Below are 20,533 nucleotides of genomic sequence, written 5' to 3' on the forward strand. Positions count from 1 at the left end.
TCCTTTATAAATTCTCAGTGAATTAAACCCTCTTAACAGGCAAGCTAAGGAATAGATGTCACACATTTTTAACTGCTGCTATGGCTGCATCCATCAGCCTGCCACCTTTCTCCTGATAAAGCTCCCTTTGCTCCTTCCATGAAAGATTTTGTGCAGCTTTGTGATGCAGGTGACAAATCCTCCTGCAGGGTTTGCCAGCTGCGAGGCTTTGCCAGGAGATTACTTCCCAAATCTAAATGCAACAGGGTGTGGGAAACAAGTAAGACTTCTGAAGCAGCTGCTGTGGGTAAAATGCTCTGCTCACCCTGGGCTGCTTCATGCTCCACAGGTATTTACTGCCTTCACTTTAGTATCAAGTCATCTTCTGTCTTTAACAGTGTAATAGGAAAAGCTCATGCCAAAGCCCTCTGAAGGACTTAAGAAAGTTTTGCTCCTGAAAAATCTGTCTGAAAGCCTTAGACCCCCAGTCCTTCACCTTTTTCCAAGATGCCTGGAGATATGTAACTGCCTGAACCCTGCAGCCATCTGGGCTGGTAAAACATTTATTACATTGCCTGGAAAGAAATCCCAACATTTTTATCCTTTCCCTACTAAACATTGGATCTGTTCTTTTGAGGTGAAGGGATTTACTGGCCAACATCTGCTTCAATTTCTTGTTTGGTCTAACTATCTAATTCCATAGCTATTTTAATGATGGAGACAGAGATGGGGGGTGTTTTCTGCAGTCCTCCAGCTCAATCTTTCATGTAGCCATTTGCTTTCAGGTAGCAAACCTCAGCACAGGTGGGTAACAGCTACTAAGATTTTATTAGAAATTTAGAGATTTTATCCAGGAATGAACATGGAAAGTACAGTTAGTGGTAGTGGAAAGAATGGTGACTTTGGGTGGCTCATTGCTACAAAACCAGGTTGCATGGAAACGACCTTTACACCTTTTAAAGGTCAGAAAAAACAGTTACGGTTTGTGAGAGGAATTAGCCAGATCAGCTTTGGGAAATAGGTCTGTTTGCTGAATGATTCTAGGAAAAAAACAGTGCTGATTCTGCAAGCAACTGCCCCAAGGCAGAGTGAGGAAGGGAAGGGGAGAGTGAGGACAGAGAGAGCCAACAAGGGGGAAAGGTGTCCAGGCACAGATGAAAACAGGGGTTTATGAGAAAAAAAACCATAACTGGCACTATAATTTATGTGATTAACATGAGATGTTAGCAACAGAATTAGGTGTGGCAATAAAGGAAGGGGAGTGCTGTGAAAAATCCATGGATATCTGGGAACTGGTGGAGGGATATTAAAAAAGGCATCTTGAGAATCAAGGAAGGTGTAGGAGAACAAGAAGGTGCTTGGGTGTCTGTTGCTCCTTGACTTTCCTCCATTGATGAGCAGAGTTTTGCTGCTCAGGGAAGTTCTCTGTTTCAGCATAGAGCTGGGAGGAAAAGAGCCTGTCACGTAGCTCAGGCCACCACAGACAAGATTATAAAGATTATTTTTATTCAGTGTCACAAGACCACAACAAATTCAGAAATGGAGTTGCCAGGGAGTAAACCACAAACACAGCTACAGCCTTTTTAGGTGTAGGTTTAACAAGGGCCTTTTGAAACGCTCTAAGTGCTTTTAAAACTCTACACAAACTCATTTGCTCTGGAGGACTGTCCTTTCCTTAAACTGATCTCTCAGCCAGCTTGCAGAAAGGACAACAGTGTGATCTTATTGCAGCTCTTCCCAGTTCAAAGCAGTTGTAAACATCCATGTAACTCACTGAAATAAGCAAGCTTTGTGTTTTGTTCAACTTTTCTGCTGTGAATCACTCTTACACAAGTCCTCCATTCAAGGGAATAACATTTCATATGGACCTTCCCAGGGAGGGTGTGAGGGTGGCTCTAACAGCTACCTAAACTCTATTAATCAGCATATTGTTTTTGCATCCTTAAAATGATGGTAATGGTGGTTGTGAACTCACATTATGCACCCACAAGGGCTCTTCCCAACCTCCACAGCAGCATCCAGCTCTGCTGCAGAGCAGAGGTTTGGGGAATCCCGAGTTATACCATGTCCTAGAAATTATCATCAGAAAATTTCCATCCAATCCATAAAGGTCAAACTGGTTTTAATCACTTTTTATTTCCCATCAAAGTGAGACAGAGCTGACACGAGGCACACAAATTTCAAGCCTTAAATGGAGCATCTTTACAAGGTCCACAGGGTTCAACTCAAGAGAGAGTTGTATGGTCAATACAGTTGTCAAAGTTCCCCCTTGAGTCAGTGGAGAGTCAATAAGGGCATCTAGAGAGTGATTCACCTCCTCTTCTGGACATCTACCTCCACCACTTGAATCACTATTCTCATCTTCTCTCCCTCTCTCCCTCCCATCTGCAGACAACTGTTAAACCAGCACAACAAGTCTTTTAGGTAGCCCCAGCTGGATGAGACAAATCCATCCTGAAAATCCATCCTGAGTTTGAAAAGAGAATTTAAATTGATTGTTTAGTGACTGAGAACAGTCTTTCCTGTCAAACATCCTGGATATGGTTCATTATTATATCTGGCTCCTATTAACTATTCCTTTCACTGGTGATGAGTTGTAAGAGAAATACATGAGGAACATGAAAAACCCTTGGATATATTTAGTTTCCATGTAGTGAGTTCTGCCACAATGTTCTTAACACACCAGTTCCTAGACTGGTTTCTTTAATACTTCCACATGCAAATACAGCTGAATAGTACAGATAACTTCCTTCCTATTCTTATTTGCAATCATCATTCCCTTGGCCTGAGCAAAAAAAATTGAGGAACTGGTAAATGAAGTGTATTATTGCATGGTAATATTTGCTCCTTCTCCTCTTTTTATTACCATGAGGTTATAGTGAATCAAATATATTTAATCCTGTAAAGTGCACAAGTCTTAAGACAGCCTCTGCAATGAGCTCCTTACCCAAGATACCATTTCTTTGCTTGATTTCAGTAAGAATTTTTATATTATCTGTGAAGTTATGGAAATATAATCTAGATGAATCATGAGGTGAGTACAAAATCTATTGGAAAATCCCTGAAAAGAGAGTGCCCTTAAAATGGTTCAAAACTCTGTCAAATGGAAGAGCATATTGATAGGCACTGATAAACTCTCAGAAGAGAAGGATGCACTGAAAGGTGGTGCCCAGGTGATCCTTTGGTTATTCAGTATTTTCAGCAGTTCCCTGGACAATGCAGACCAATTGGCAATGTCACACGTGAAAAAATTAAATCTAACTCTGAAATGTACAGCACATGCAAAGAAATCCCTTGTTAATCCCTTGTTTTGTGCTGTGATGGTGAAGCCGTGGATAGGATCCTGCCCCTACTCGTGGGCATCGCACACTGAGAAACCATGGAGCAGCAATGGGAATGACAAAAGGGCCTCGAAAACCTTTTCTAAAAGAAAGAACAAAATAACTTGAAACTGTCTGAGCAATGATGATGGAGAAGGGAACAAAATAAGAGCCTTAGCAGTGGTAGTGATGGAGCTGCTCTAGGCATGGACTAGATGAGCCCTCAAGTCTCCTTCCAGCACTAGAGTCTAGGGACTATCTGAAATAGGACAGATCCCCCTTATTAGAGGCATCTAAAATCAGGAGAGATGAATGTGAGCAAGTTTCAATGGTCACTTTGGCACCTCACACTATTCCCATCCCACCTTTGGCCCTTAAATTGCCAAGTGAACTTCCCATGGTTGAAGATCACCATTAGAAATCTTTCTGCTGCACTCAGAAGGCACTTTCCTACATCTTTAGCTTCACAGGCTGGGTAGGTGCTTCTGTTTAGGAAGGCATAGCTCAGTGCCTTCCTTTAGCTTGGTAAAAGCACAGTTAATCTTGGCTGTATGAATTTTGTTGAGTCAGCTCTGAATTTACCACCTCATAGGAAGCTGATGTAGATGTTCCAAGAAGCAGGGCTGAATTCTCTGCCACAGAAATTAAAAGCAAACAGTTGCCTTTCAGTTCTTAGACCTTAATCTACCTGGGAGTGAAATCACTTAATCACTACCCTGGGAGTGAAAAAAACCTTCTGAACTGGATGGATTTTGAGGATTTCTTATAGAAATGCAAAATATTAGAACTTTGAAATGCAAATAGTAGTAGGAACTATTTAGAGAAGTGTTGGGGTTTTTAGGAGTTCTCCTGTTTTCTTTTTCTCTTAAAGAATTTTTCCCATATATGTTGCCAGGGCAACAAATTACTGTATGCTTAAGAAAAACAAAAGATGTGGCCACAGAAGGAGGGGTTCAACTGGCTACTCTCTTTCACCTGGGGGTTGGGTACACCCCGGGCAGGCTGGTGTTCTCGGCTTTGGGACAGAGAGAGGCTGCCATCGTTGTGGAGGGATTTTGTCACTGCTGCAGGCTTCTGCTTTCAGCTGCCTTCCTTCTGCAGTGAGTGGAGCCTGCTCACTGGAGCGGCTGTTGCACCAGGACCCTAACACCCCACCTTAGTAAAAGAGGGACCTGTTCACCATCTGCTCGGGTGCCTCAGGGAGAAACCCCGGGGTTCCCAAGCCCGCCTTTCCCTGCCCTGCTGGGAGCCGGGCTTCAGCCGCTCTGCCCCTGTCACTGCTTCGAGCCTTCGCTCTCCTGTAGCCCTGCTTGCCCTGCCTGCTGAGACCTCCGGGGGTTCCCACTGCAGCTCCGGAGTTCGATACATCTCGTCTGCCACCTGGGATTTGTGCTCGTCCCTGCCGTTCCAGCCTGCTGTTCCCGAGGGTCCGGCCGGACACCGGGATCGGCTGCCCAGGGGTTTGTGAGGCCTTTGTTCCATCCCTTCCCGGGATCCCGGGGCACCGGTGCCGCGGGCTCCCCGAGCTCGCTCCGGAGCGCCCCCTGCAGCCGCGGGGGAACCATCGCACCTGCCCTGCTCACCGGGAGCCGCCAGCGCCCCTGCCGGCTGCGAGCGGAACTGCACCCGAGGGGAAAGGGCCTGACAGCCGAGAAGGCTGGCACTGGGTTTGTGATTGTTTGCTGTTACTGCCATGGTTATTGCTGTTTGTTTGACTGGTTATACACATTTAGATATATAATAGGAAAGAGCTGTTATTTCTGTTCCTCATATCTTTGCCTGAAAGCCCCTCAATTTCAAAATTCTCATCATTTGGAGGGAAGGAGTTCGCATTTTTCATTTCAAGGGAGGCTCCTGCCTTCCTTGGCAGACACCTGTTCTTTCAAACCAAGACAAGAAGTTCTTCAGCTTGAGTAACTTGGAAATTTCTAGATCTAACCACTAACCAAGAAAAGTTGGTGTTCAGGTGTGAAAATTTGTGTGGTAATCAGGAAGCAAGTACAGAGTGAGAAAATGAAAAGCTGAGTGGAAAGGTCAGGATGCATTTTGCTTCAGCCAGGCTAAAGAAACAGAAAATAATAGGAGTTTTTCCTTCTTGAGCAGAAATTACTAAAGCTAACCCTTTTATTCCGTGCACAATAAGGGTTCATGCCTTGTTTCTTTGCTTCTAATGAGGCTCAGGACTTTGTCCAACATCTTTGTGATGAGCCCCAAATCCTCTTCTTACAGAATCAAGTGCAATCCTTCCAATTACTGCCAGAGTAACTCAGGCTAAGATTTGTTACAAAAGTCAGACCTGATGATTTGGGACAGAATTTTGAAACCATGATTTCCTGTGGCTGCTCTAAGGTTTTCTCTGTAGGGCATTTTTCTAACGCACATTCTGTGATTCTCAAATACTGCAGTGACCCCAGTACACCTGGCTGTAGATGAGGCAGACTAAAATGGGATAATTAAGCATTAATGAGGGAGCACTGATGGTCAACAGAGCTGGACGTTTGAAGACAGAAAATTATGGATGAGATATTAAATAAATAGCTCACTGATGGGTACCCTTTCCATTGGGTCAGATCTCCATGGGCCGTTTTGTTGCAGTTAACCTAACACCATTTTCACTGACTGAGCATTATTTGTGAAGGGTGGGATTGGGATGGAATCTTGGGATTACCAAATCAGAGAATTTTAGAGTCACAGACTGGTTTGGATTGAAAGGAGCCTTAAAGATCATCCAGTTCCAACCCCTCTGCCATGGGTAGGGACACCTTCCACTGTCCCAGGTTGCTCCAAGTCCTGTCCAACCTGGCCTTGAACACTTCCAGGGATGGGGAGTCAACAGTCTCTCTGGGAAACCTGTTCCAGTGCCTCACCACCTTCATAGTAAAGAAATTCTTCCTAATATCTAATCCAACTCTACCCTCCTTTGGCTTAAAGCCATTTCCCCTTGTCCTATCACTCCCTGCCCTTATGAAAAGTCCCTCTCCAGCCTTCTTGTGAGCCTCCTTTAGATACCAGAGTCTGCTCTAAGGTCTCCCCAACCATGAGGTGACAGATGTTTGGGGTCCAAAGCTCTGAGTAACCTGACAGGCCTGTGGAGGATTTCAGAGCACTTCGTATCTTTCTCCTGAGGGAGCTCGACTGCTAAGACAAGATGAGAAAAGAATTTTGGATCAATAAGGTGATTTTCACCTTTTCTCGGTTATTGAGATGTTGGTGTAGACACAGACTTCTGAGTTAGTCACCTGTCTGCTGTCACTGTGAAAGCAGAGGAGAAGCAGCAGCTCAGATGACCTATTTCTGATGTCTGCTTTGGGGTGAAATGAGCTCTACTGTGAGGTGGCTGCTTCTCTGCACTGACTGTGAACACCCAAATGCAGTACATATCACATCTGGTTTGAGGGCACCCACCAAACCTCCCACCTGGCATTCATCTCCCACAAACAAACTCCGTCTGCTATAATTAGCACCAAACATTGCCCTGCGTTGCCTTGGTGTCCGTGACAGTCTCCCAGTGCTTAGAGACCTCAGCAAAAACAACCTCTGCACCACCAGGTTTAATCTCTTCAATCAGATGAGCTAGAAATTTGTCAATTATCCTGGATACAGACCTTGTCACCAACCCCACCATCTCTCTGACTCTTGTGCACAGGTTATAAATGCTGGAGCACAGCAAGTTTGGGGCTGAATTCTGGACAACTTCACTTGTAGATACAAAAATGCTGCTACCAAGGATTTCTTGCTATTTTCTAAGCCCATGAGAGACTTTTCTCTCTCACAGAAGAGGTAGCAGAGTTATATAAACAACCAAACACCTGCAGCCTTGAAAAGTTTCATTTATAGTACAGTAGGAAAATATTTTGACAATGGATGTTTTAGGATTTTAGCCAATCACCCCCAAGGGGTGGCTGATTCTTTGTCCAATTAGCCTATGAAGAAAAAAGTCTATAAAAGAGTTTGTAAAATAATTAAATAAATCAATCTTGCTGCACAATTCCTGCCTGCTGGATCTTCTCTCCTCCTCCCTATGGCTGCGGGACAGGGTGATAGGGCCTAGGACAGCGGCAATATTCACTCTTGAAGGGTAATGCAATTAGAGGTGAAAGCAATGGATTGCAGCTGGCAAATCTGTAGTAGGGAAAGGTCCACGATGCTCACACCAGCCCTGATGCTCACACTTCAGGACTTCTGATGGTCAGTGCCTCTCTAGTGCTTGGGAGGAGAAGGAAAGAGGAAGGTGACCTAGACAGGATCAAGCTGACTGTAAAGCATGTTAATGAAATGCAGGAGTTATTTCCATAAAGCAGTTCATATTTCATGCCCTGTAGCTGTTCTTCCAAGAAAACAGCAGCTATTTATCAGGCTGTTCAACACAAGTACTCGTACCCTGAGGAAGTTCTCCTCTGACCCTAAGGAATTCAACTGTCCACACTTCACAGCCAGTCTTTATTTCATGATCTCCATTCATCCAACTGAGGGAACTGCCTGGTGGTTGGCTTTGGAGGTTGCAGAGGAATCATTCATGTGGGGCAAATGGCCTCAAACTTTCTTCCAGAGATCAGGACAAAGCTCTTTGTAACATAAGAAGATTCAGTGCTGAAAAGGGGTCCTGAAATGCTGAGCTCAGACAGTGAGTGCAATTGGCTTTGAATCTGATTGTATTTACCAACTGCACAAAAATGTGCAAATTTTGCTGGCGGTCACCTTTATCCAGCAGAATTCCATCATGTGTGGGATGGTCTTGTGCTTTGAAAGGGTACAGTGACACTGCAGGCAGGAAATCAGACAAAAAAACAACATGTGGGATCTTTTATATCTCTTCTGGATGTACACTCACCCTCTTCTCTACTGATACCTCTGACTATCACAGTTCTGCCCTTCTGAAGCCCTGTCTATTTTGATCACTGCATGGTGATCACCAAGGACAGCGCTATATGGTCCTCTGAAGAAAGCATTAAACAATCTTATAATTTCAGGCTCTGTCCTAAGGTGGATAGTTCCAATGCCTAAATTTCTTTATTTCTAATTACCAGACATCAACATTCCCTCATCTTGAGAGTCTGACTTGCAACTTACTTTTAATATAGGGAATTATTAAATAAGTCTCTGACAGTAAGAATATTTTGGGCAAAGAGTTTCACATGTCCTCATGTCACACAGACGCTGATGTCACTTGTGTTGAAGGAACAAAGAGAGGACAATTTCCAGTGCTGATTTACTTCCTATCAGCCAGACTGCCCCTCACTCAGATGCCCTCATGACCATCTTCATTATATCTGTCACCTGCATGATACAAAGAGTAGCACTCAAAAAACATCTCATTAGCCGTTTTCATGGTGAGCAAGTGGAAAACCTGAAATATGTGATGTGACTAATAAAAGCCAGACACTGAGCCTCCTCAATTTGGAGTGTTTTTGTCAGGTCATTTAAAGCTAGAAGTGGAAAGTACTCCAGATGCTGTGCCAGATATGTGCAGCTCAGATGCTATAAAAGAATAGATAAAAGACAATATGAAAAAATAAATCATAATAAAATGTTAGTATCTACCTGCTTGGCTGTTCAGTACTCATCAAGATGATTACATCTGTATCATCTCTCTTTAGTGCGATCAAGAAAATTCAAAAATTAAATATTTGCACAAAGGCAGTAACTGCACCCATTTTAATGCAACTGGATTTGAATCCTGGTTGCTGTGGCATCCCAAACGTCCATGCACAGCCAAACCTCAGCTTCTCATGCTCCCCAAAAAGTGACATTGTCTGAGCAGAGCTGCTGGCACTCACTGATTGTCACAGGCATTGCTGTGAGCTCCCCATGGTGGCACAGCCTGGCTCTGCCCTTGGAATGCTCCATCCCGGAAACATCCAGCTCCAGTGTGGAGCTCTGAAATGAGAAATCATAACCAACAAATGGGGATTTCTGATAAATGGGAAACCAGAGGAGCTGAGAGAGGGAGAGCTTCATGAGAAGGACCTGCTGCCAAAGGCAGCAAGCATCATAAGGAGGAGCCCAGAGGAGACAGCTAAGAGCACCTCATCATAATTTTGGCTCCTCCACTAACTCCAAATGTGGATTGGGAAGTCACCTCCTTGCCTTTCCCCTTGCCCAACACCTGTAAACTCTTGAGTACAATACATTCTTGATAAAAACCTTCATGTTAACTGCAGAGATGTCTCTATGTTCTGCTTGATGCCATGTTCAGTCTTTGAGTTAAGACAGGACTTTGTCTTAGAATCACAGAATCATTTGGGTTTGGAGGGACCTTAAACATCACCTTGTTCCAACAACCCCCCCTGCCATGGGCAGGGACACCTTCAACTAGACCAGGTTGCTCCAAGTCCTGTCCAACCTGGCCTTGGACACTTCCAGGGGTGGGGCAGCCACAGCTTCTCTGGGCAATCTGTGCCAGGGCTCACTACGCTCACAGTAAAGAATTTTTTCCTGATATCTGATCTAAACCTGCCCTCTGTCAGTTTAAAGCCATCCCCCTTTGTGCTGTCACTCCATGCCCTCACACAAAGTCCCTTTCCAGGTCTCTTGGAGACTGCTTAGGTACTGGAAGGTACCTGAAGTTCTTCCCAGACCCTTCTCTTCTCCAGGCTGAAGGATCACTAAAAACATCTCCTCCTAATTCTGAATAACTAGAAAACAACAGAGCAGAAGCTCAGTCAAAATGTTTCTACCTTACATCTAAAAAGAAAGAGAGAAAAGCTTCGTTTGTTTTTGCTTCAGGAAGCTCTCTGCACCAACGGAGAAGAAAGTCCCTTTCTAAAATAACAAGAAATTCATTAGCACTTCTTGTACTTTTTTAAGGTCACCATTATAGATATTTTTGATAACACATCCTTTTACGCACATGTGGTCTGGTCTGATGGTGGAGATAATGCTGTTTACCTGAAGAGTAGGTTTGGGGTGGGTTTTTTTAATGTCTTCCTTGTTTTTCAGGAACAGAAGGATGGATAGCGCTCACACCTGGCCATTGCTCATTTATGGTTAAGGTATTGGAATGAGTGTAGAAGGAAAAACAAGGCACATGGTGAACATTGTCAGGCTGAAAAAGATGACAGCTCAGTGTTCAACTTTCATCATTTGCCTTCCATGATGCAATGATCTGATCCATAGTAGGATCAGATCATCAAGGACTTTAGGGGACTCTATCTCTGGCTACACCGCTTTTTTTTTTTTAAGAAATGTAAGAGTTGACAGGCTGGGCTACATTACCTGTCGGGGTAGTTCAGTATCAGGTCCTTTTCAATAATCATATAATATTTCTGAAGGAAGAGGCAAGAAATCCTACCTAGACAAATGCAGAATAATCAGCTTTTGTTCCTAATCTTGTTTTAACATATTGTTGTTTTGTAACATATAAAAGTTTTTCTGTCTTGTAAGAGATGTACACTCAGAATAAACACACAACTCTTTGTTTCTTACTCGAGCAACATCTTGTGAATTGTAGAGTTACCAAAACTTCATGGCAAACAATTATTTATTTTCATAAAATTAAAACTATGACCAAAAATAAGTCCTAGGATATAAAGTGGAATATGGAAAATGTCCCAGTAAGTAAGGAAACTGCTGTTCCATGGATTCTGTTCTAGAAATGATTGACCACCTGGCCTCAGTCCATGCTTGCAAACCTATTGGGCATCTCAGTTTTAGAAAGCTAAACCTGGATGAGATTAATTATAATTGTATAAGACAACATCCTTGAGTCCATATATCCAATATACATGGTCCATTGGTGAGATGGAATGTGTAACTTCTAAACAGCTGGAAAATGCTGCTTGGGGCTTGAGGAAGCTCTGAATCCTAAACCAGAGTCATATCACTTAGACCAGATTGGTCAGGGATGAGTGTGTTCCAGTGCTCCTGTCGCTGTTTGCATCACACACCTCTGTAGCAGAGACAATCTTGAAGGGTTGATGTTTAAGTCCTCCAGGACTGCCCTAAACCAGAATTCCTACATTCAACAGATTCTGAACATCTGTCTTAGCTTCAAAAATTCACCTGGAATATCAATGCCACTGGACATACTTCAGGGCCCAGGATGCTGCGCATGACCCACATGGGGAGAAATCCACACAAAAAGACAGAGATGAGACCATGTCCCAGTACAAAATTCTGCATGGAAAATAAGCTGAATTTCTGTTTAAAAGCTGGCAATCCCTAATGGAGGAGCAAACTCCATTTGACATTTTCTCAGTAGTCAGAGCACTGGGAGAGTAAATCCAGAGCAAGTCTGGATGCTAAATCTTCTCCTTCATCTCTCTGGAGAAGTACAGCAAGCAACAAAGCCACAGAAATAATCACTGACTCATCGAACAGTTCAGATTGGAAAGAAAAGGCTGGTTATGAGATCCCACCTGGATTTTTACTCTGTTGGAGCTTGCAAACCTCCAAGGATGGAGACTGTGCAACCTCTCTGGGCAACCTGTTACTGTCCATGAACATCTCAGTGCCCATCAATGTGCTGTTAACACCAAATAGTTCTGTTTATACCCAGAATGTCGTGACAGCCACCATGACAGGATGTCAGAGAATTCTCTTTGAACTTCATGTTCTTGGACTCAGCTGTTTTGGACTGAAAACAGTTGTTCATGAGAACTTGATATGAATCTTGAGCAAGTGGAAGGGTAACCTCACCTATCAGTGAATCATCAGAGCAGAGGCATTTCCAGAGTGATGTTGCTCCGCTCAGTAACAACCCACAGTTCTTAGAATCTAATCTCATATCCAGAATTTTATTTCAGTCCAAAAAGTGTGCCTGTAAATTTGGACAGAGATTTCATTTAGATGTTTGTAAAGCTGATTTTTTCCTTCTCTTCCAAACCCTTCCTCACTGTTTGCCTTGGCTTCCAGTATCTTTCTCAGTTATTAGTTTTAAAACTGGTGACCAATGCAATGGACGTTTAACTCCCCCGTCCCCCTCATTTTCATAAAATCACAGAATATTTTAAGCTGGAAGGGGCACACAGGGATCATTGAGTCCAACTCCCAGCAAAGGTTCTTAACCCAGATCTTTGTAGGTCCCTTTCAACTCACAACCTTCTAGGATTCTAGAAAGACAAACCTCTTGAAATCCCTCCAATTTCTCAGGCAGTAGGATTTTCAGCATGTAAGAAACCTGCATTTTTGGCACAGAGACCCACTGTATGGCTAACACAGGGGAGTTCTGAATAATTTCTTATCCAAATCCTTCCTCTAGCAGAACAGCACAACCCTTTTTTCCCTCAGTGATGGCAGACATCCCATCTGTACTGAGTCTAGTCATGTGTAATATTTTCACTGTTATGTTTTTGACATTTTCTCACTTTTTCAAGCAAGCTTCAGACAGTGGTGGTAAGACAAAATGGTCATTTCCTCATTTAAAGCATGTTATTTTTCCCATGGCTGGCCAAACAAAAACACTTCCTGGGCAGTGTCAAAAGCAAAGGAGTTTTCTTTAGTTGTCATCAAAAAATATCGAAGTATGTGTGTCGGAAACTTCATCTGTGATGAAATGTTTCTGTTCTGAGACATTTCTTACTCATTTTAGTTTTGCAACTCAGCCAAAGTATGAAATGAGGTGAAAATGTGAAGCAAGTAAAAAGTAGGTGAAAAACCCCCACAATTTTCTGGGGGTTTGGGTTATTCTATATATGGCAAAAAGGCACTGTTTCCTTCATGCTTTCACAGTCACAATTTCAGCTGTTCCCTTAGCAGAAGAAAGAATATTTCAAATGCCTTTCTAACCATTTTCAATTCCTTCAGGTTGCTACTCCTCGAAGTTCGGATTTGGTGTTTTTTCTGAGCCAGCAAACCTAAGCCAATCTTCCCAAGCCAGGACAAGTTTTCCACTGGGACTTTCCTCTTCATATTTCATTTTGCCACGTGGGTAAAGCTGAAGATCGTTGGGAAGACAACAGCAAGCAATTATTTTCTGGGGGAAAAAAGTTAAAGAAAATCAAATCCAGAAAGGTTTGAAGGTGCTGCTAGGGCAACCACAAAAGAGGTAGAAGGGTTGGTTCTCTGCTTGAGATCTCCACCCTTGGCTGTAAACCACCATTTAATGAGATTTAACTACTTTTTGAGCAGGTTGACACTGCTTTGATCAGCCCTAGTGTTTTGCTTTTGTGCCATGTGCTGGTCCCCCACCATTTCCCACCTGTGTGAGTGGGAGCCCCTCTCTTCTGATCCTCAGAGGTTTTGAGAGGTGGCTTCCCACACTCAGGATTGCCACCCTAAAAATTCAGGTTAGGTTGCCATGCACTGCCCTCTAATGCCATTTTGGGATATTAGCAACCCTCACCCTCAGAGGAGATCTGTAATGTAATACAAACGATTCACATCCACCAAAAACTGCTATCAATGCTTTACAGAAATGAGACATAAAGGAGACATTTATAGGCTACTCTTTTTTTCCCCCAGCACTGCTTTATTTTACACATTCGTAGAGATCACCATCAGGGAGAAAAATGAGAACTCCCTATTTACCTTTTTTGGACCATTTTGGGTGCTTGATGCTTCCAGGGTCCCTTTCAGCTGTCTCTTTTCACCCAACATATCTGATTTCTTTAAGTTTTTGTATTGCACTGCTGGTTCTTGGAGGCGATAAGATGCCCAGGAATGCAGGTGGCCACTCAAAGGTGCATGTGCATGTTGGATTTATGAGGATATTTTCTCATTTTTTTAATTTTTTATGCTTCCCAGCAGCCTGTTTGCTTTCCTGCTTCCTTCAAAGCACTAAGTAGGCATTTCTGGGAAATTATCCACAATGAATGCAGCATCTCTTTCCTTAATGGAAGCAGCTGATTTAGAGCTGCCGCTGTGTGTGTTTTGTTAGTGCTATTTTCTCTTGTGTGCATTGCTTTGCATTCATTAACACTGGGTCCCATCTGCCATCTCATCACCCAGCCAGTGCTATGCCATCCTTCTGCAACTTCTTGCTTCCAGCTTTTGGCTGATTACTCTGAATAAATTGGGATTTGCAGCAGATTTCATCACCTTGGCTGTTCACTTTTTCCAGGTGGCTTGTTGGTAGAATGAGGGGTACTAATCAAGGCTGGTTGCTCTTCTCACAGTGGAAAAATCAGTTTATTCACAGCTTTTTGGACCTCCCTGTAATGAATCCATAATCCCTCTCCTCTCCTCTCCTCTCCTCTCCTCTCCTCTCCTCTCCTCTCCTCCTCCGTTCAGGAGACCCAGCTGCATCGAACTCACTTCAAAATGATGAGAAAATTGTGAAATTGGGAGAAAAGAGCTGCAAGGTACAGACAGAGCCATTTGAGATAAGAAAGGCAGGTACAGAGGTAGAACTGCTGACACAGCAATCATGAGTGGGATTCAAGAGGAAAAGCACCACCATGGAAAGGTTTGAAATCTGAATGGAAAAAAAAATAAAGATAACTGGAAGATCAGACTTCAGCAACTGTGAGGGTCTGTTGGAGGCATGGAGCTGGCCAATGCTCCCCCACCTTTGCAGATATAGCTGAAAAGGAGATTTCAGCCACAATTACCCACCTTCAAGATGTGTAATGCTGGGGATGACTTCACAAATTTCCCCTCCATTTCCAGTCTGTCTGGGACCTTGGCAGCCGGGTGAGGTTTCTGTATCTGCCTGAAGCCTCCCTGAATTTAATGAGAAGGATTTTTTCGGCTCCTTCGCTCCTAAATGGGTGTGTACAAATACATTGTGGCTATTATTACAAACAGTGATGGATCAGTTTTGATCCATGCCTAATGCATTTTTCAGACTTAACCAAGAGCTGCTTCTCTCCTTGTGAGTTATGTGATTCATGGCTTTAAGAGGTACTTATTTGCAGGTCTGACAATTTAGCCTTTACCCTCCCTGCTATGACTTGTTCTGAGGAGGAACTGAAATCTCCCCTTGCTATCGTGTTTTCCACCTTTGCAGACTCTAATCTCCTTTTAGTTTCTCCCAGTGACTGTCATGCTGTGATATTGCTCTGTGACATTTCAACTCACGGGGATTTCTCTCAGTACCTTTTGATGCAATTAATTATTTGATTCCTTCCTTTAACATAGGATACCAGTTCTTTTCTCAGTGGGATTCTGACACCGGAAAAGTAGTGCCTTGCTGATTTTTTTGCTTCCATAAGGTTACAAATACATTAATTATATCAATCCTTCCTTTAAAAAATGCAGGCATTGCTAAGGCAAGGAACCGCAGGAAGATACTTGGGAGATCCCCTATAAATAAAGTGAAGATAATTTCTTCTTGTATTTAAGAAACTTTCACTGTTACTATGAAAATAGACATATCTGTAAACGTGTTTAGAAAGATTGGGTTAATAGAAAGCAGCATAAGTAGGAGGGGAAGTAGTAGCTTTATTTTATTTATTTTTTCAGCTAACCATGGGGAAATAAACTGCACAGTAGCACAGTCGGAAGCAGTGCTGGAGATAAAGGCTTTCTGATTAATACAGAGATAGTACTTCTAATATTTTGAGGCTGAGGTGCCAGATCTATCTGCTTCAGGGCTGGAGGTTGTGTTTGGCTTTGCAGACAGTCTTGCATGTTTATTTGCTTCATTGTGTGGTGCAAGAAGTCATGATTCTTAGAAAACTCAGCTCATCTATTTCACTTGCTTGGTATGAGCTGGAGATATACCAGCCCAGTATAAATACAAAGGAAAATCCATTTTTGCCACTGTCGAAAAGAAAATATTAAATAATTAGTGCAAGATAGTGGGCTGGAAAACTGGTATGGTTGGGTAAAATCCAGGCTCAGACAGATACAGAATTTTAAGGTTTGCTTTAGAAAAGAAATCTATTTCTGCAGACCTAACCAGTCCACTTCAAGCCCAAGCGACATAATTCAGTAAGTCCTCCTAATAGCCCAGTATTTTGCAATAACAATTAACCAGTGACCTCAGTGGCAGTGATGGCACAGTAAAACGGCAGCAAACACGTTACAGTATTAGACAGGGATGTTTAATATACACTTGATGAGAAAAAAAGTTTTCTTTCTTTCGAACTTCCTCAGTACATGTGTGTTGTCAAACTCAGAATCATATTGTCTCCATTTTTTTCCCCAAAATCACAGGCGCCCTTGGTATGTAACTGGGAACGCTGAATGCCCATGGGCACGGGTTACTCGTTGAATAAGCTACCGGAAATTTCTTAAGGAGTTGGAAACATGGTATAGAAAAAAGGAACACAGTATAGTACAGGGAAAACAGTGTTGGGCATAAATACAGCCCTGCCCTCGGTGTCTGTCACTGTCACCACGGAGATGCGTGCCTGCCCTCCTGCTCTCGGGGCCATGCTGAAGACCCCCCTGAGGTCCCCCCTCAGCCGCCTCCCGCTGCACAACCCAAGTGCCCCTCAGGGCTTCCCCTCCACACCCTTCCCCATCCCCGTGGCCTCCTTCGGACGCTCTCCGTGGCTCAGTGATTCTCTGATTCCATAAAAGCTCAGAGCGCCGATTACACTCGACGCGCGCTGTGCGAGCCCGAAGGAAACGGGGCTTCGTATTCTTCGGGCAGGCAGCTTCTTCGCGACTGGGAGGGCAGCTGAGGCGGGGGCAGCATTCCAACCGCCTGCTCCGCCCCCTCCCGCATCTCCCAGTCTCCGGGAGTCGCTGTGCCGCGCTCCCAGTCCCGTACTGGCGCGTACTGGGGAGGCCGTGAGGGGTGGGAATGGCGGGGGTGCCGCTCCCCCCTCCCGCCGCAGGGGGGCGCTGGCGCGGCGGCGGCGCGGGGCGCAGTGCGCAGGCGCGGCCCTTCCCGGCGTCCTCAGCGCCGGCTCATGGCGGCGGCGGCGGCGCCGGGACGGGTGAGCGGCGGCTGCGGGCCCGGGCCCGGCCCCGAACGTGTGGGGAGGCGGCTCCGGGCCCCGCGGCGTGTGGGAGGGCCGGGCGGGGCGGGCGTCCCACGCTCAGCGGCTTCTCGGTGGTGTTTGGGCCTGTGTGGAAGGTGGGGGGGGGGGACGTCAGGGCCTGCTTCGCCCCTTCTGTCCCCAGATCGACGGAGGTCGCAGCCCGTCCTTTCTTTTATCGTGGGGACAGCCCCTGTGCCTCGCTCCCTTGTCCCTTCCTCGCGGTGACAGCGCCCTTCCTGCATTCATCCGTACATCCAGACATTGTCCGCGGAAGGGCAACGGAGCCGGGGAAGGGTCTGGAGCACAAGTCTGAGGAGGAGTGGCTGGGGGGGCTCAGCCTGGAGAAAAGGAGGCTCAGGGGGGATCTTGTCGTTCTCCACAACTGCCTGGCAGGAGGGGGCAGCCGGCTGGGGGGTCGGGTCTGCTTACAGGTAACAAGCGACAGGACAATAGGAAATGGCATAAAGCTGCGCCCGGGGAGGTTCAGGCTGGCCATTAGGTAGAATTTCGTAATGGAAAGGGTGGTTAAGCATTAGAACAGGCTGCCCAGGGAGGTGGTGAAGTCCCCGTCCCTGGAGGTATCCAAGGAACCATTGGATGTGGCACTGAGTGCTCTGGTCTGGGTGACAAGGTTGTCTTCAGCCAAAGGTTGGACTCGATTATCTCAGAGGTCTTTTCCAACTTGATTGATTCTGTGATTCCCCAGTGCATCCTGTCTCCCTCTGGACAGCATCACTCCTGCTGCCTAAATCCAACTGCTCTGTGGTAGGTGGGAATTCCTACAGTGCTCTGTCCTCATCCTGTGAATCTGTGCCTTTATAACCCCTGCTGTGTTTCATCCCGAGGCCAGATGTTTAATAATCTTCAAAATCTCCTAGTTCTTTGTTGCAGTAAACTCCATTCTGTTGAGCCCTAATTGTTCATATTCCACTGCGGGAAGAAATTAATTCTTGAACAGTTTTCATTACCTTTCAAACTATTACTTTTATACAGCTTTGCTCTGGTTATATGTATTTGCCACTAGCCAGAAAAAGGTCAATTTTCTATGCCTTTAGGAAAAGTAAAATAAAATATGGTGTACCTATACATGCAAGCTATTAGCAAATAACCTGGAAATAGGTTTGTTGTGTCATCTGGAGGTTTTTTTTCCTTTTGTCTTTCAGTTTTAAATTGAAGAGAAAATGTCACTTTACGATGACTTGGGGGTTGAGACCAGTGATTCCAAAACAGAAGGCTGGTCCAAGAATTTCAAACTGCTGCAGTCTCAGTTGCAGGTGAAGAAAGCAGCTCTCACACAAGCAAAGGTACAGTCCCTTTGTGGTTTTGCTTTCTGTTTTTCAGACTTCTTTTGTGTTCAGTGCATTGTGTTTGTGACCTCAGAATACCAGTTTGGGGTAATTTGCTGGGATTTGTCTATGAGTTTGTAGCAAAGAACCTGGCAAAGTGGAGGGGGGGAAAGGGAAGATGCATTTTTCTTGATGTGTCTTAGAGGGAGTGTTGCAAAATTAAAATTGAAGGAAGCACTGATGTATGTGCTGCAAACTTCAGAGCTTTTAACAAGCAGAGCCAAAAGCTGATCTTCAAGTTTAGCTTTAAAGATAATGAAATTCAGCTCTTTAGGGTTTTTTTTTTTATGTAAGTAGGGGTCACACTGTGACTGATTATTTACACGTTTGCATCATTTTATGGTTGTTATTTAAAAGGCTCTTGGTGCTAACCTGCAAATCATTATGTATTAGAAATTTTTACAGCAAGTGTTCTCAGAGTAGATGAAAGGGAGGAGTACAAGCTAATTCTTTTTAGACTGTGACAGAGCTATTTTATCTTTTTATTGCTGCTGCTTTTTATGTCACCCTTTTTCTTTGAGCAGTGTTGATATTTTGGTTCCGGCAGGACAGGAGTGCTCTGTGGGGCGTGTAGGTTCTGTAGAGAGATTAATTAAAAAAGAAGCAGTAGCACTGATGCCAAATACTTAAGTAGGCACAGCATTTTTTCCCCTGGAATTACTCCTGATTTGTGCTGCTGAAATTGGGGGCTGGATTTAGTTGATCCTTGGAACAAACTGCATGGATGAAACTTACTGATTGCTATATTAGTTATATTCTTTGTCCGTGTAACTGATGTGCAGTGTATCCATAGCCTAACAGAAGAATAGGATAGGATTAGAAAACTCAAGTTCAGAATAGATTAAAATATTTTATCTGATGATAAATGGGAAGAACAGTAGATCTTTGGGATAAGTCTGAACTTCTTAAAAACTAACTCAGTTCAAACTCACCTGAAGAGGTTGTATGGATTTCTAATGGGTGTTCCTGGTCCCAGTGAAAACCAAGGACCATTCACCTACCACTGCAATGAGTATATCAAGCAAGCTCATTTTTAGAAAACTGTATTATCTTTTTTAGACATTGTGTGTTTTGGTGATTTTTGCAGAGTCAGAGAACAAAACAAACTACGGTCCTTGCTCCAGTGATTGACCTGAAACGAGGCAGCTCCTCCGATGAGAGACAGATAGTGGACACACCCCCTCATGTAGCAGCTGGGCTAAAGGTAAGACCAGGGGGGCTAAAAGTCCAGCTGTTAACAAATGTTTCGGAAATTAAATGTTTCCTAGTGGTCAAAAAAGTGATTGTTTTCTGAGAATGTTTTCCTCTGCTTAGAGTTTTTAAGTAACATTTCAACTTTATACAGACTTCCATGTGGTACAGCATGGAATTACCACAGTTAATGTGCAGTTATAAAACAGTGTTCTTAGAATCCCAGACAGCTTCAAACTACCTAGCAAGATAGCAATTTGGGCAGCTAAGTAATGACTATAACTGTGATTGCACCAGTGTTGGAACTGGACCTGTATAACAATCAACTGAAAAATAAATGAAAGCCACCTAACCTTTTAAATGGATTTCTCATGGTAAGGAATCAAGAGAAAGTTTGTCCCTGCAGCTTTTTCGAAGAAAAAGTTCTGAAATGGTTCTTTCAGATTAGAGAAGAACAGTCTGTGTGCCTCTGTTGGTACTGTATTAATAGCAGCTGATAAAAAGCCTGATGAGATTGTGTGGGAGGACCCTGGCAGATGGTTGCAGCAGCAAGATGCCATAAAGCTTATAATAATGCATTAATGGGGTTTGAAAATTCTTGTCCGTGCTGATTTGCTGCTGCTTTGCATTTGACAAGGGGAGGGGGTGGTTCTTTCTTCATGGGAAAATTTGAGATAATGAGAGACTGGATGAAATGCTAGTTTTGAGTAAAGCCAAGTTTTCTTGTAGTACCAGTGGGATTAGGATATTACCTGACATTACAGAAGTCAGGAATCAGAAGTGTTACATTTTTGCTTTCCAACTGAGTGTTGTTTTCAGCTCTCAGCTGAAAAAACTCCTTTTTCTTTTTTTTTTTTTTTTTTTTTTTTTTTTTTTTTTTTTT

General features: G+C 43.9%; 1 protein-coding gene and 1 long non-coding RNA gene across 5 annotated transcripts in view; one reads left to right on the forward strand and one right to left on the reverse strand.

The window, feature by feature from the left end:
• Nucleotides 1–10,761: 10,761 nt before the first annotated feature.
• Nucleotides 10,762–15,048, reverse strand: LOC121675758. Its single transcript, XR_006020212.1, has 2 exons — nucleotides 14,793–15,048; nucleotides 10,762–13,212 (listed from the first exon to the last, which is right to left on the reverse strand). It is a non-coding gene; the product is annotated as an uncharacterized LOC121675758 (long non-coding RNA).
• Nucleotides 15,049–16,998: 1,950 nt separating this feature from the next.
• RBM17 (RNA binding motif protein 17) overlaps nucleotides 16,999–20,533 on the forward strand; it is a 12,553-nt gene continuing 9,018 nt past the window's right edge. The window contains exons 1-4 of one of the 4 annotated variants that reach the window (XM_042052557.1): nucleotides 17,039–17,068; nucleotides 17,820–17,878; nucleotides 18,277–18,417; nucleotides 19,547–19,663. In XM_042052557.1, the coding sequence (XP_041908491.1) occupies nucleotides 18,295–18,417; nucleotides 19,547–19,663 (240 nt within the window). In that variant the 5' untranslated portion in view covers nucleotides 17,039–17,068; nucleotides 17,820–17,878; nucleotides 18,277–18,294. Of the gene's footprint in view, nucleotides 17,069–17,574; nucleotides 17,879–18,276; nucleotides 18,418–19,546; nucleotides 19,664–20,533 lie in introns of those variants that run through there. The other 3 variants (XM_042052530.1, XM_042052538.1, XM_042052547.1) reach the window with 3 other exon arrangements.

This window comes from Corvus kubaryi, unplaced genomic scaffold, assembly GCF_017639235.1.
Source record: "Corvus kubaryi isolate FWS band 111438036 unplaced genomic scaffold, C.kubaryi_AGA036_p1.0 135, whole genome shotgun sequence".
In the NCBI taxonomy this organism is placed as follows: Eukaryota; Metazoa; Chordata; class Aves; order Passeriformes; family Corvidae; genus Corvus; species Corvus kubaryi.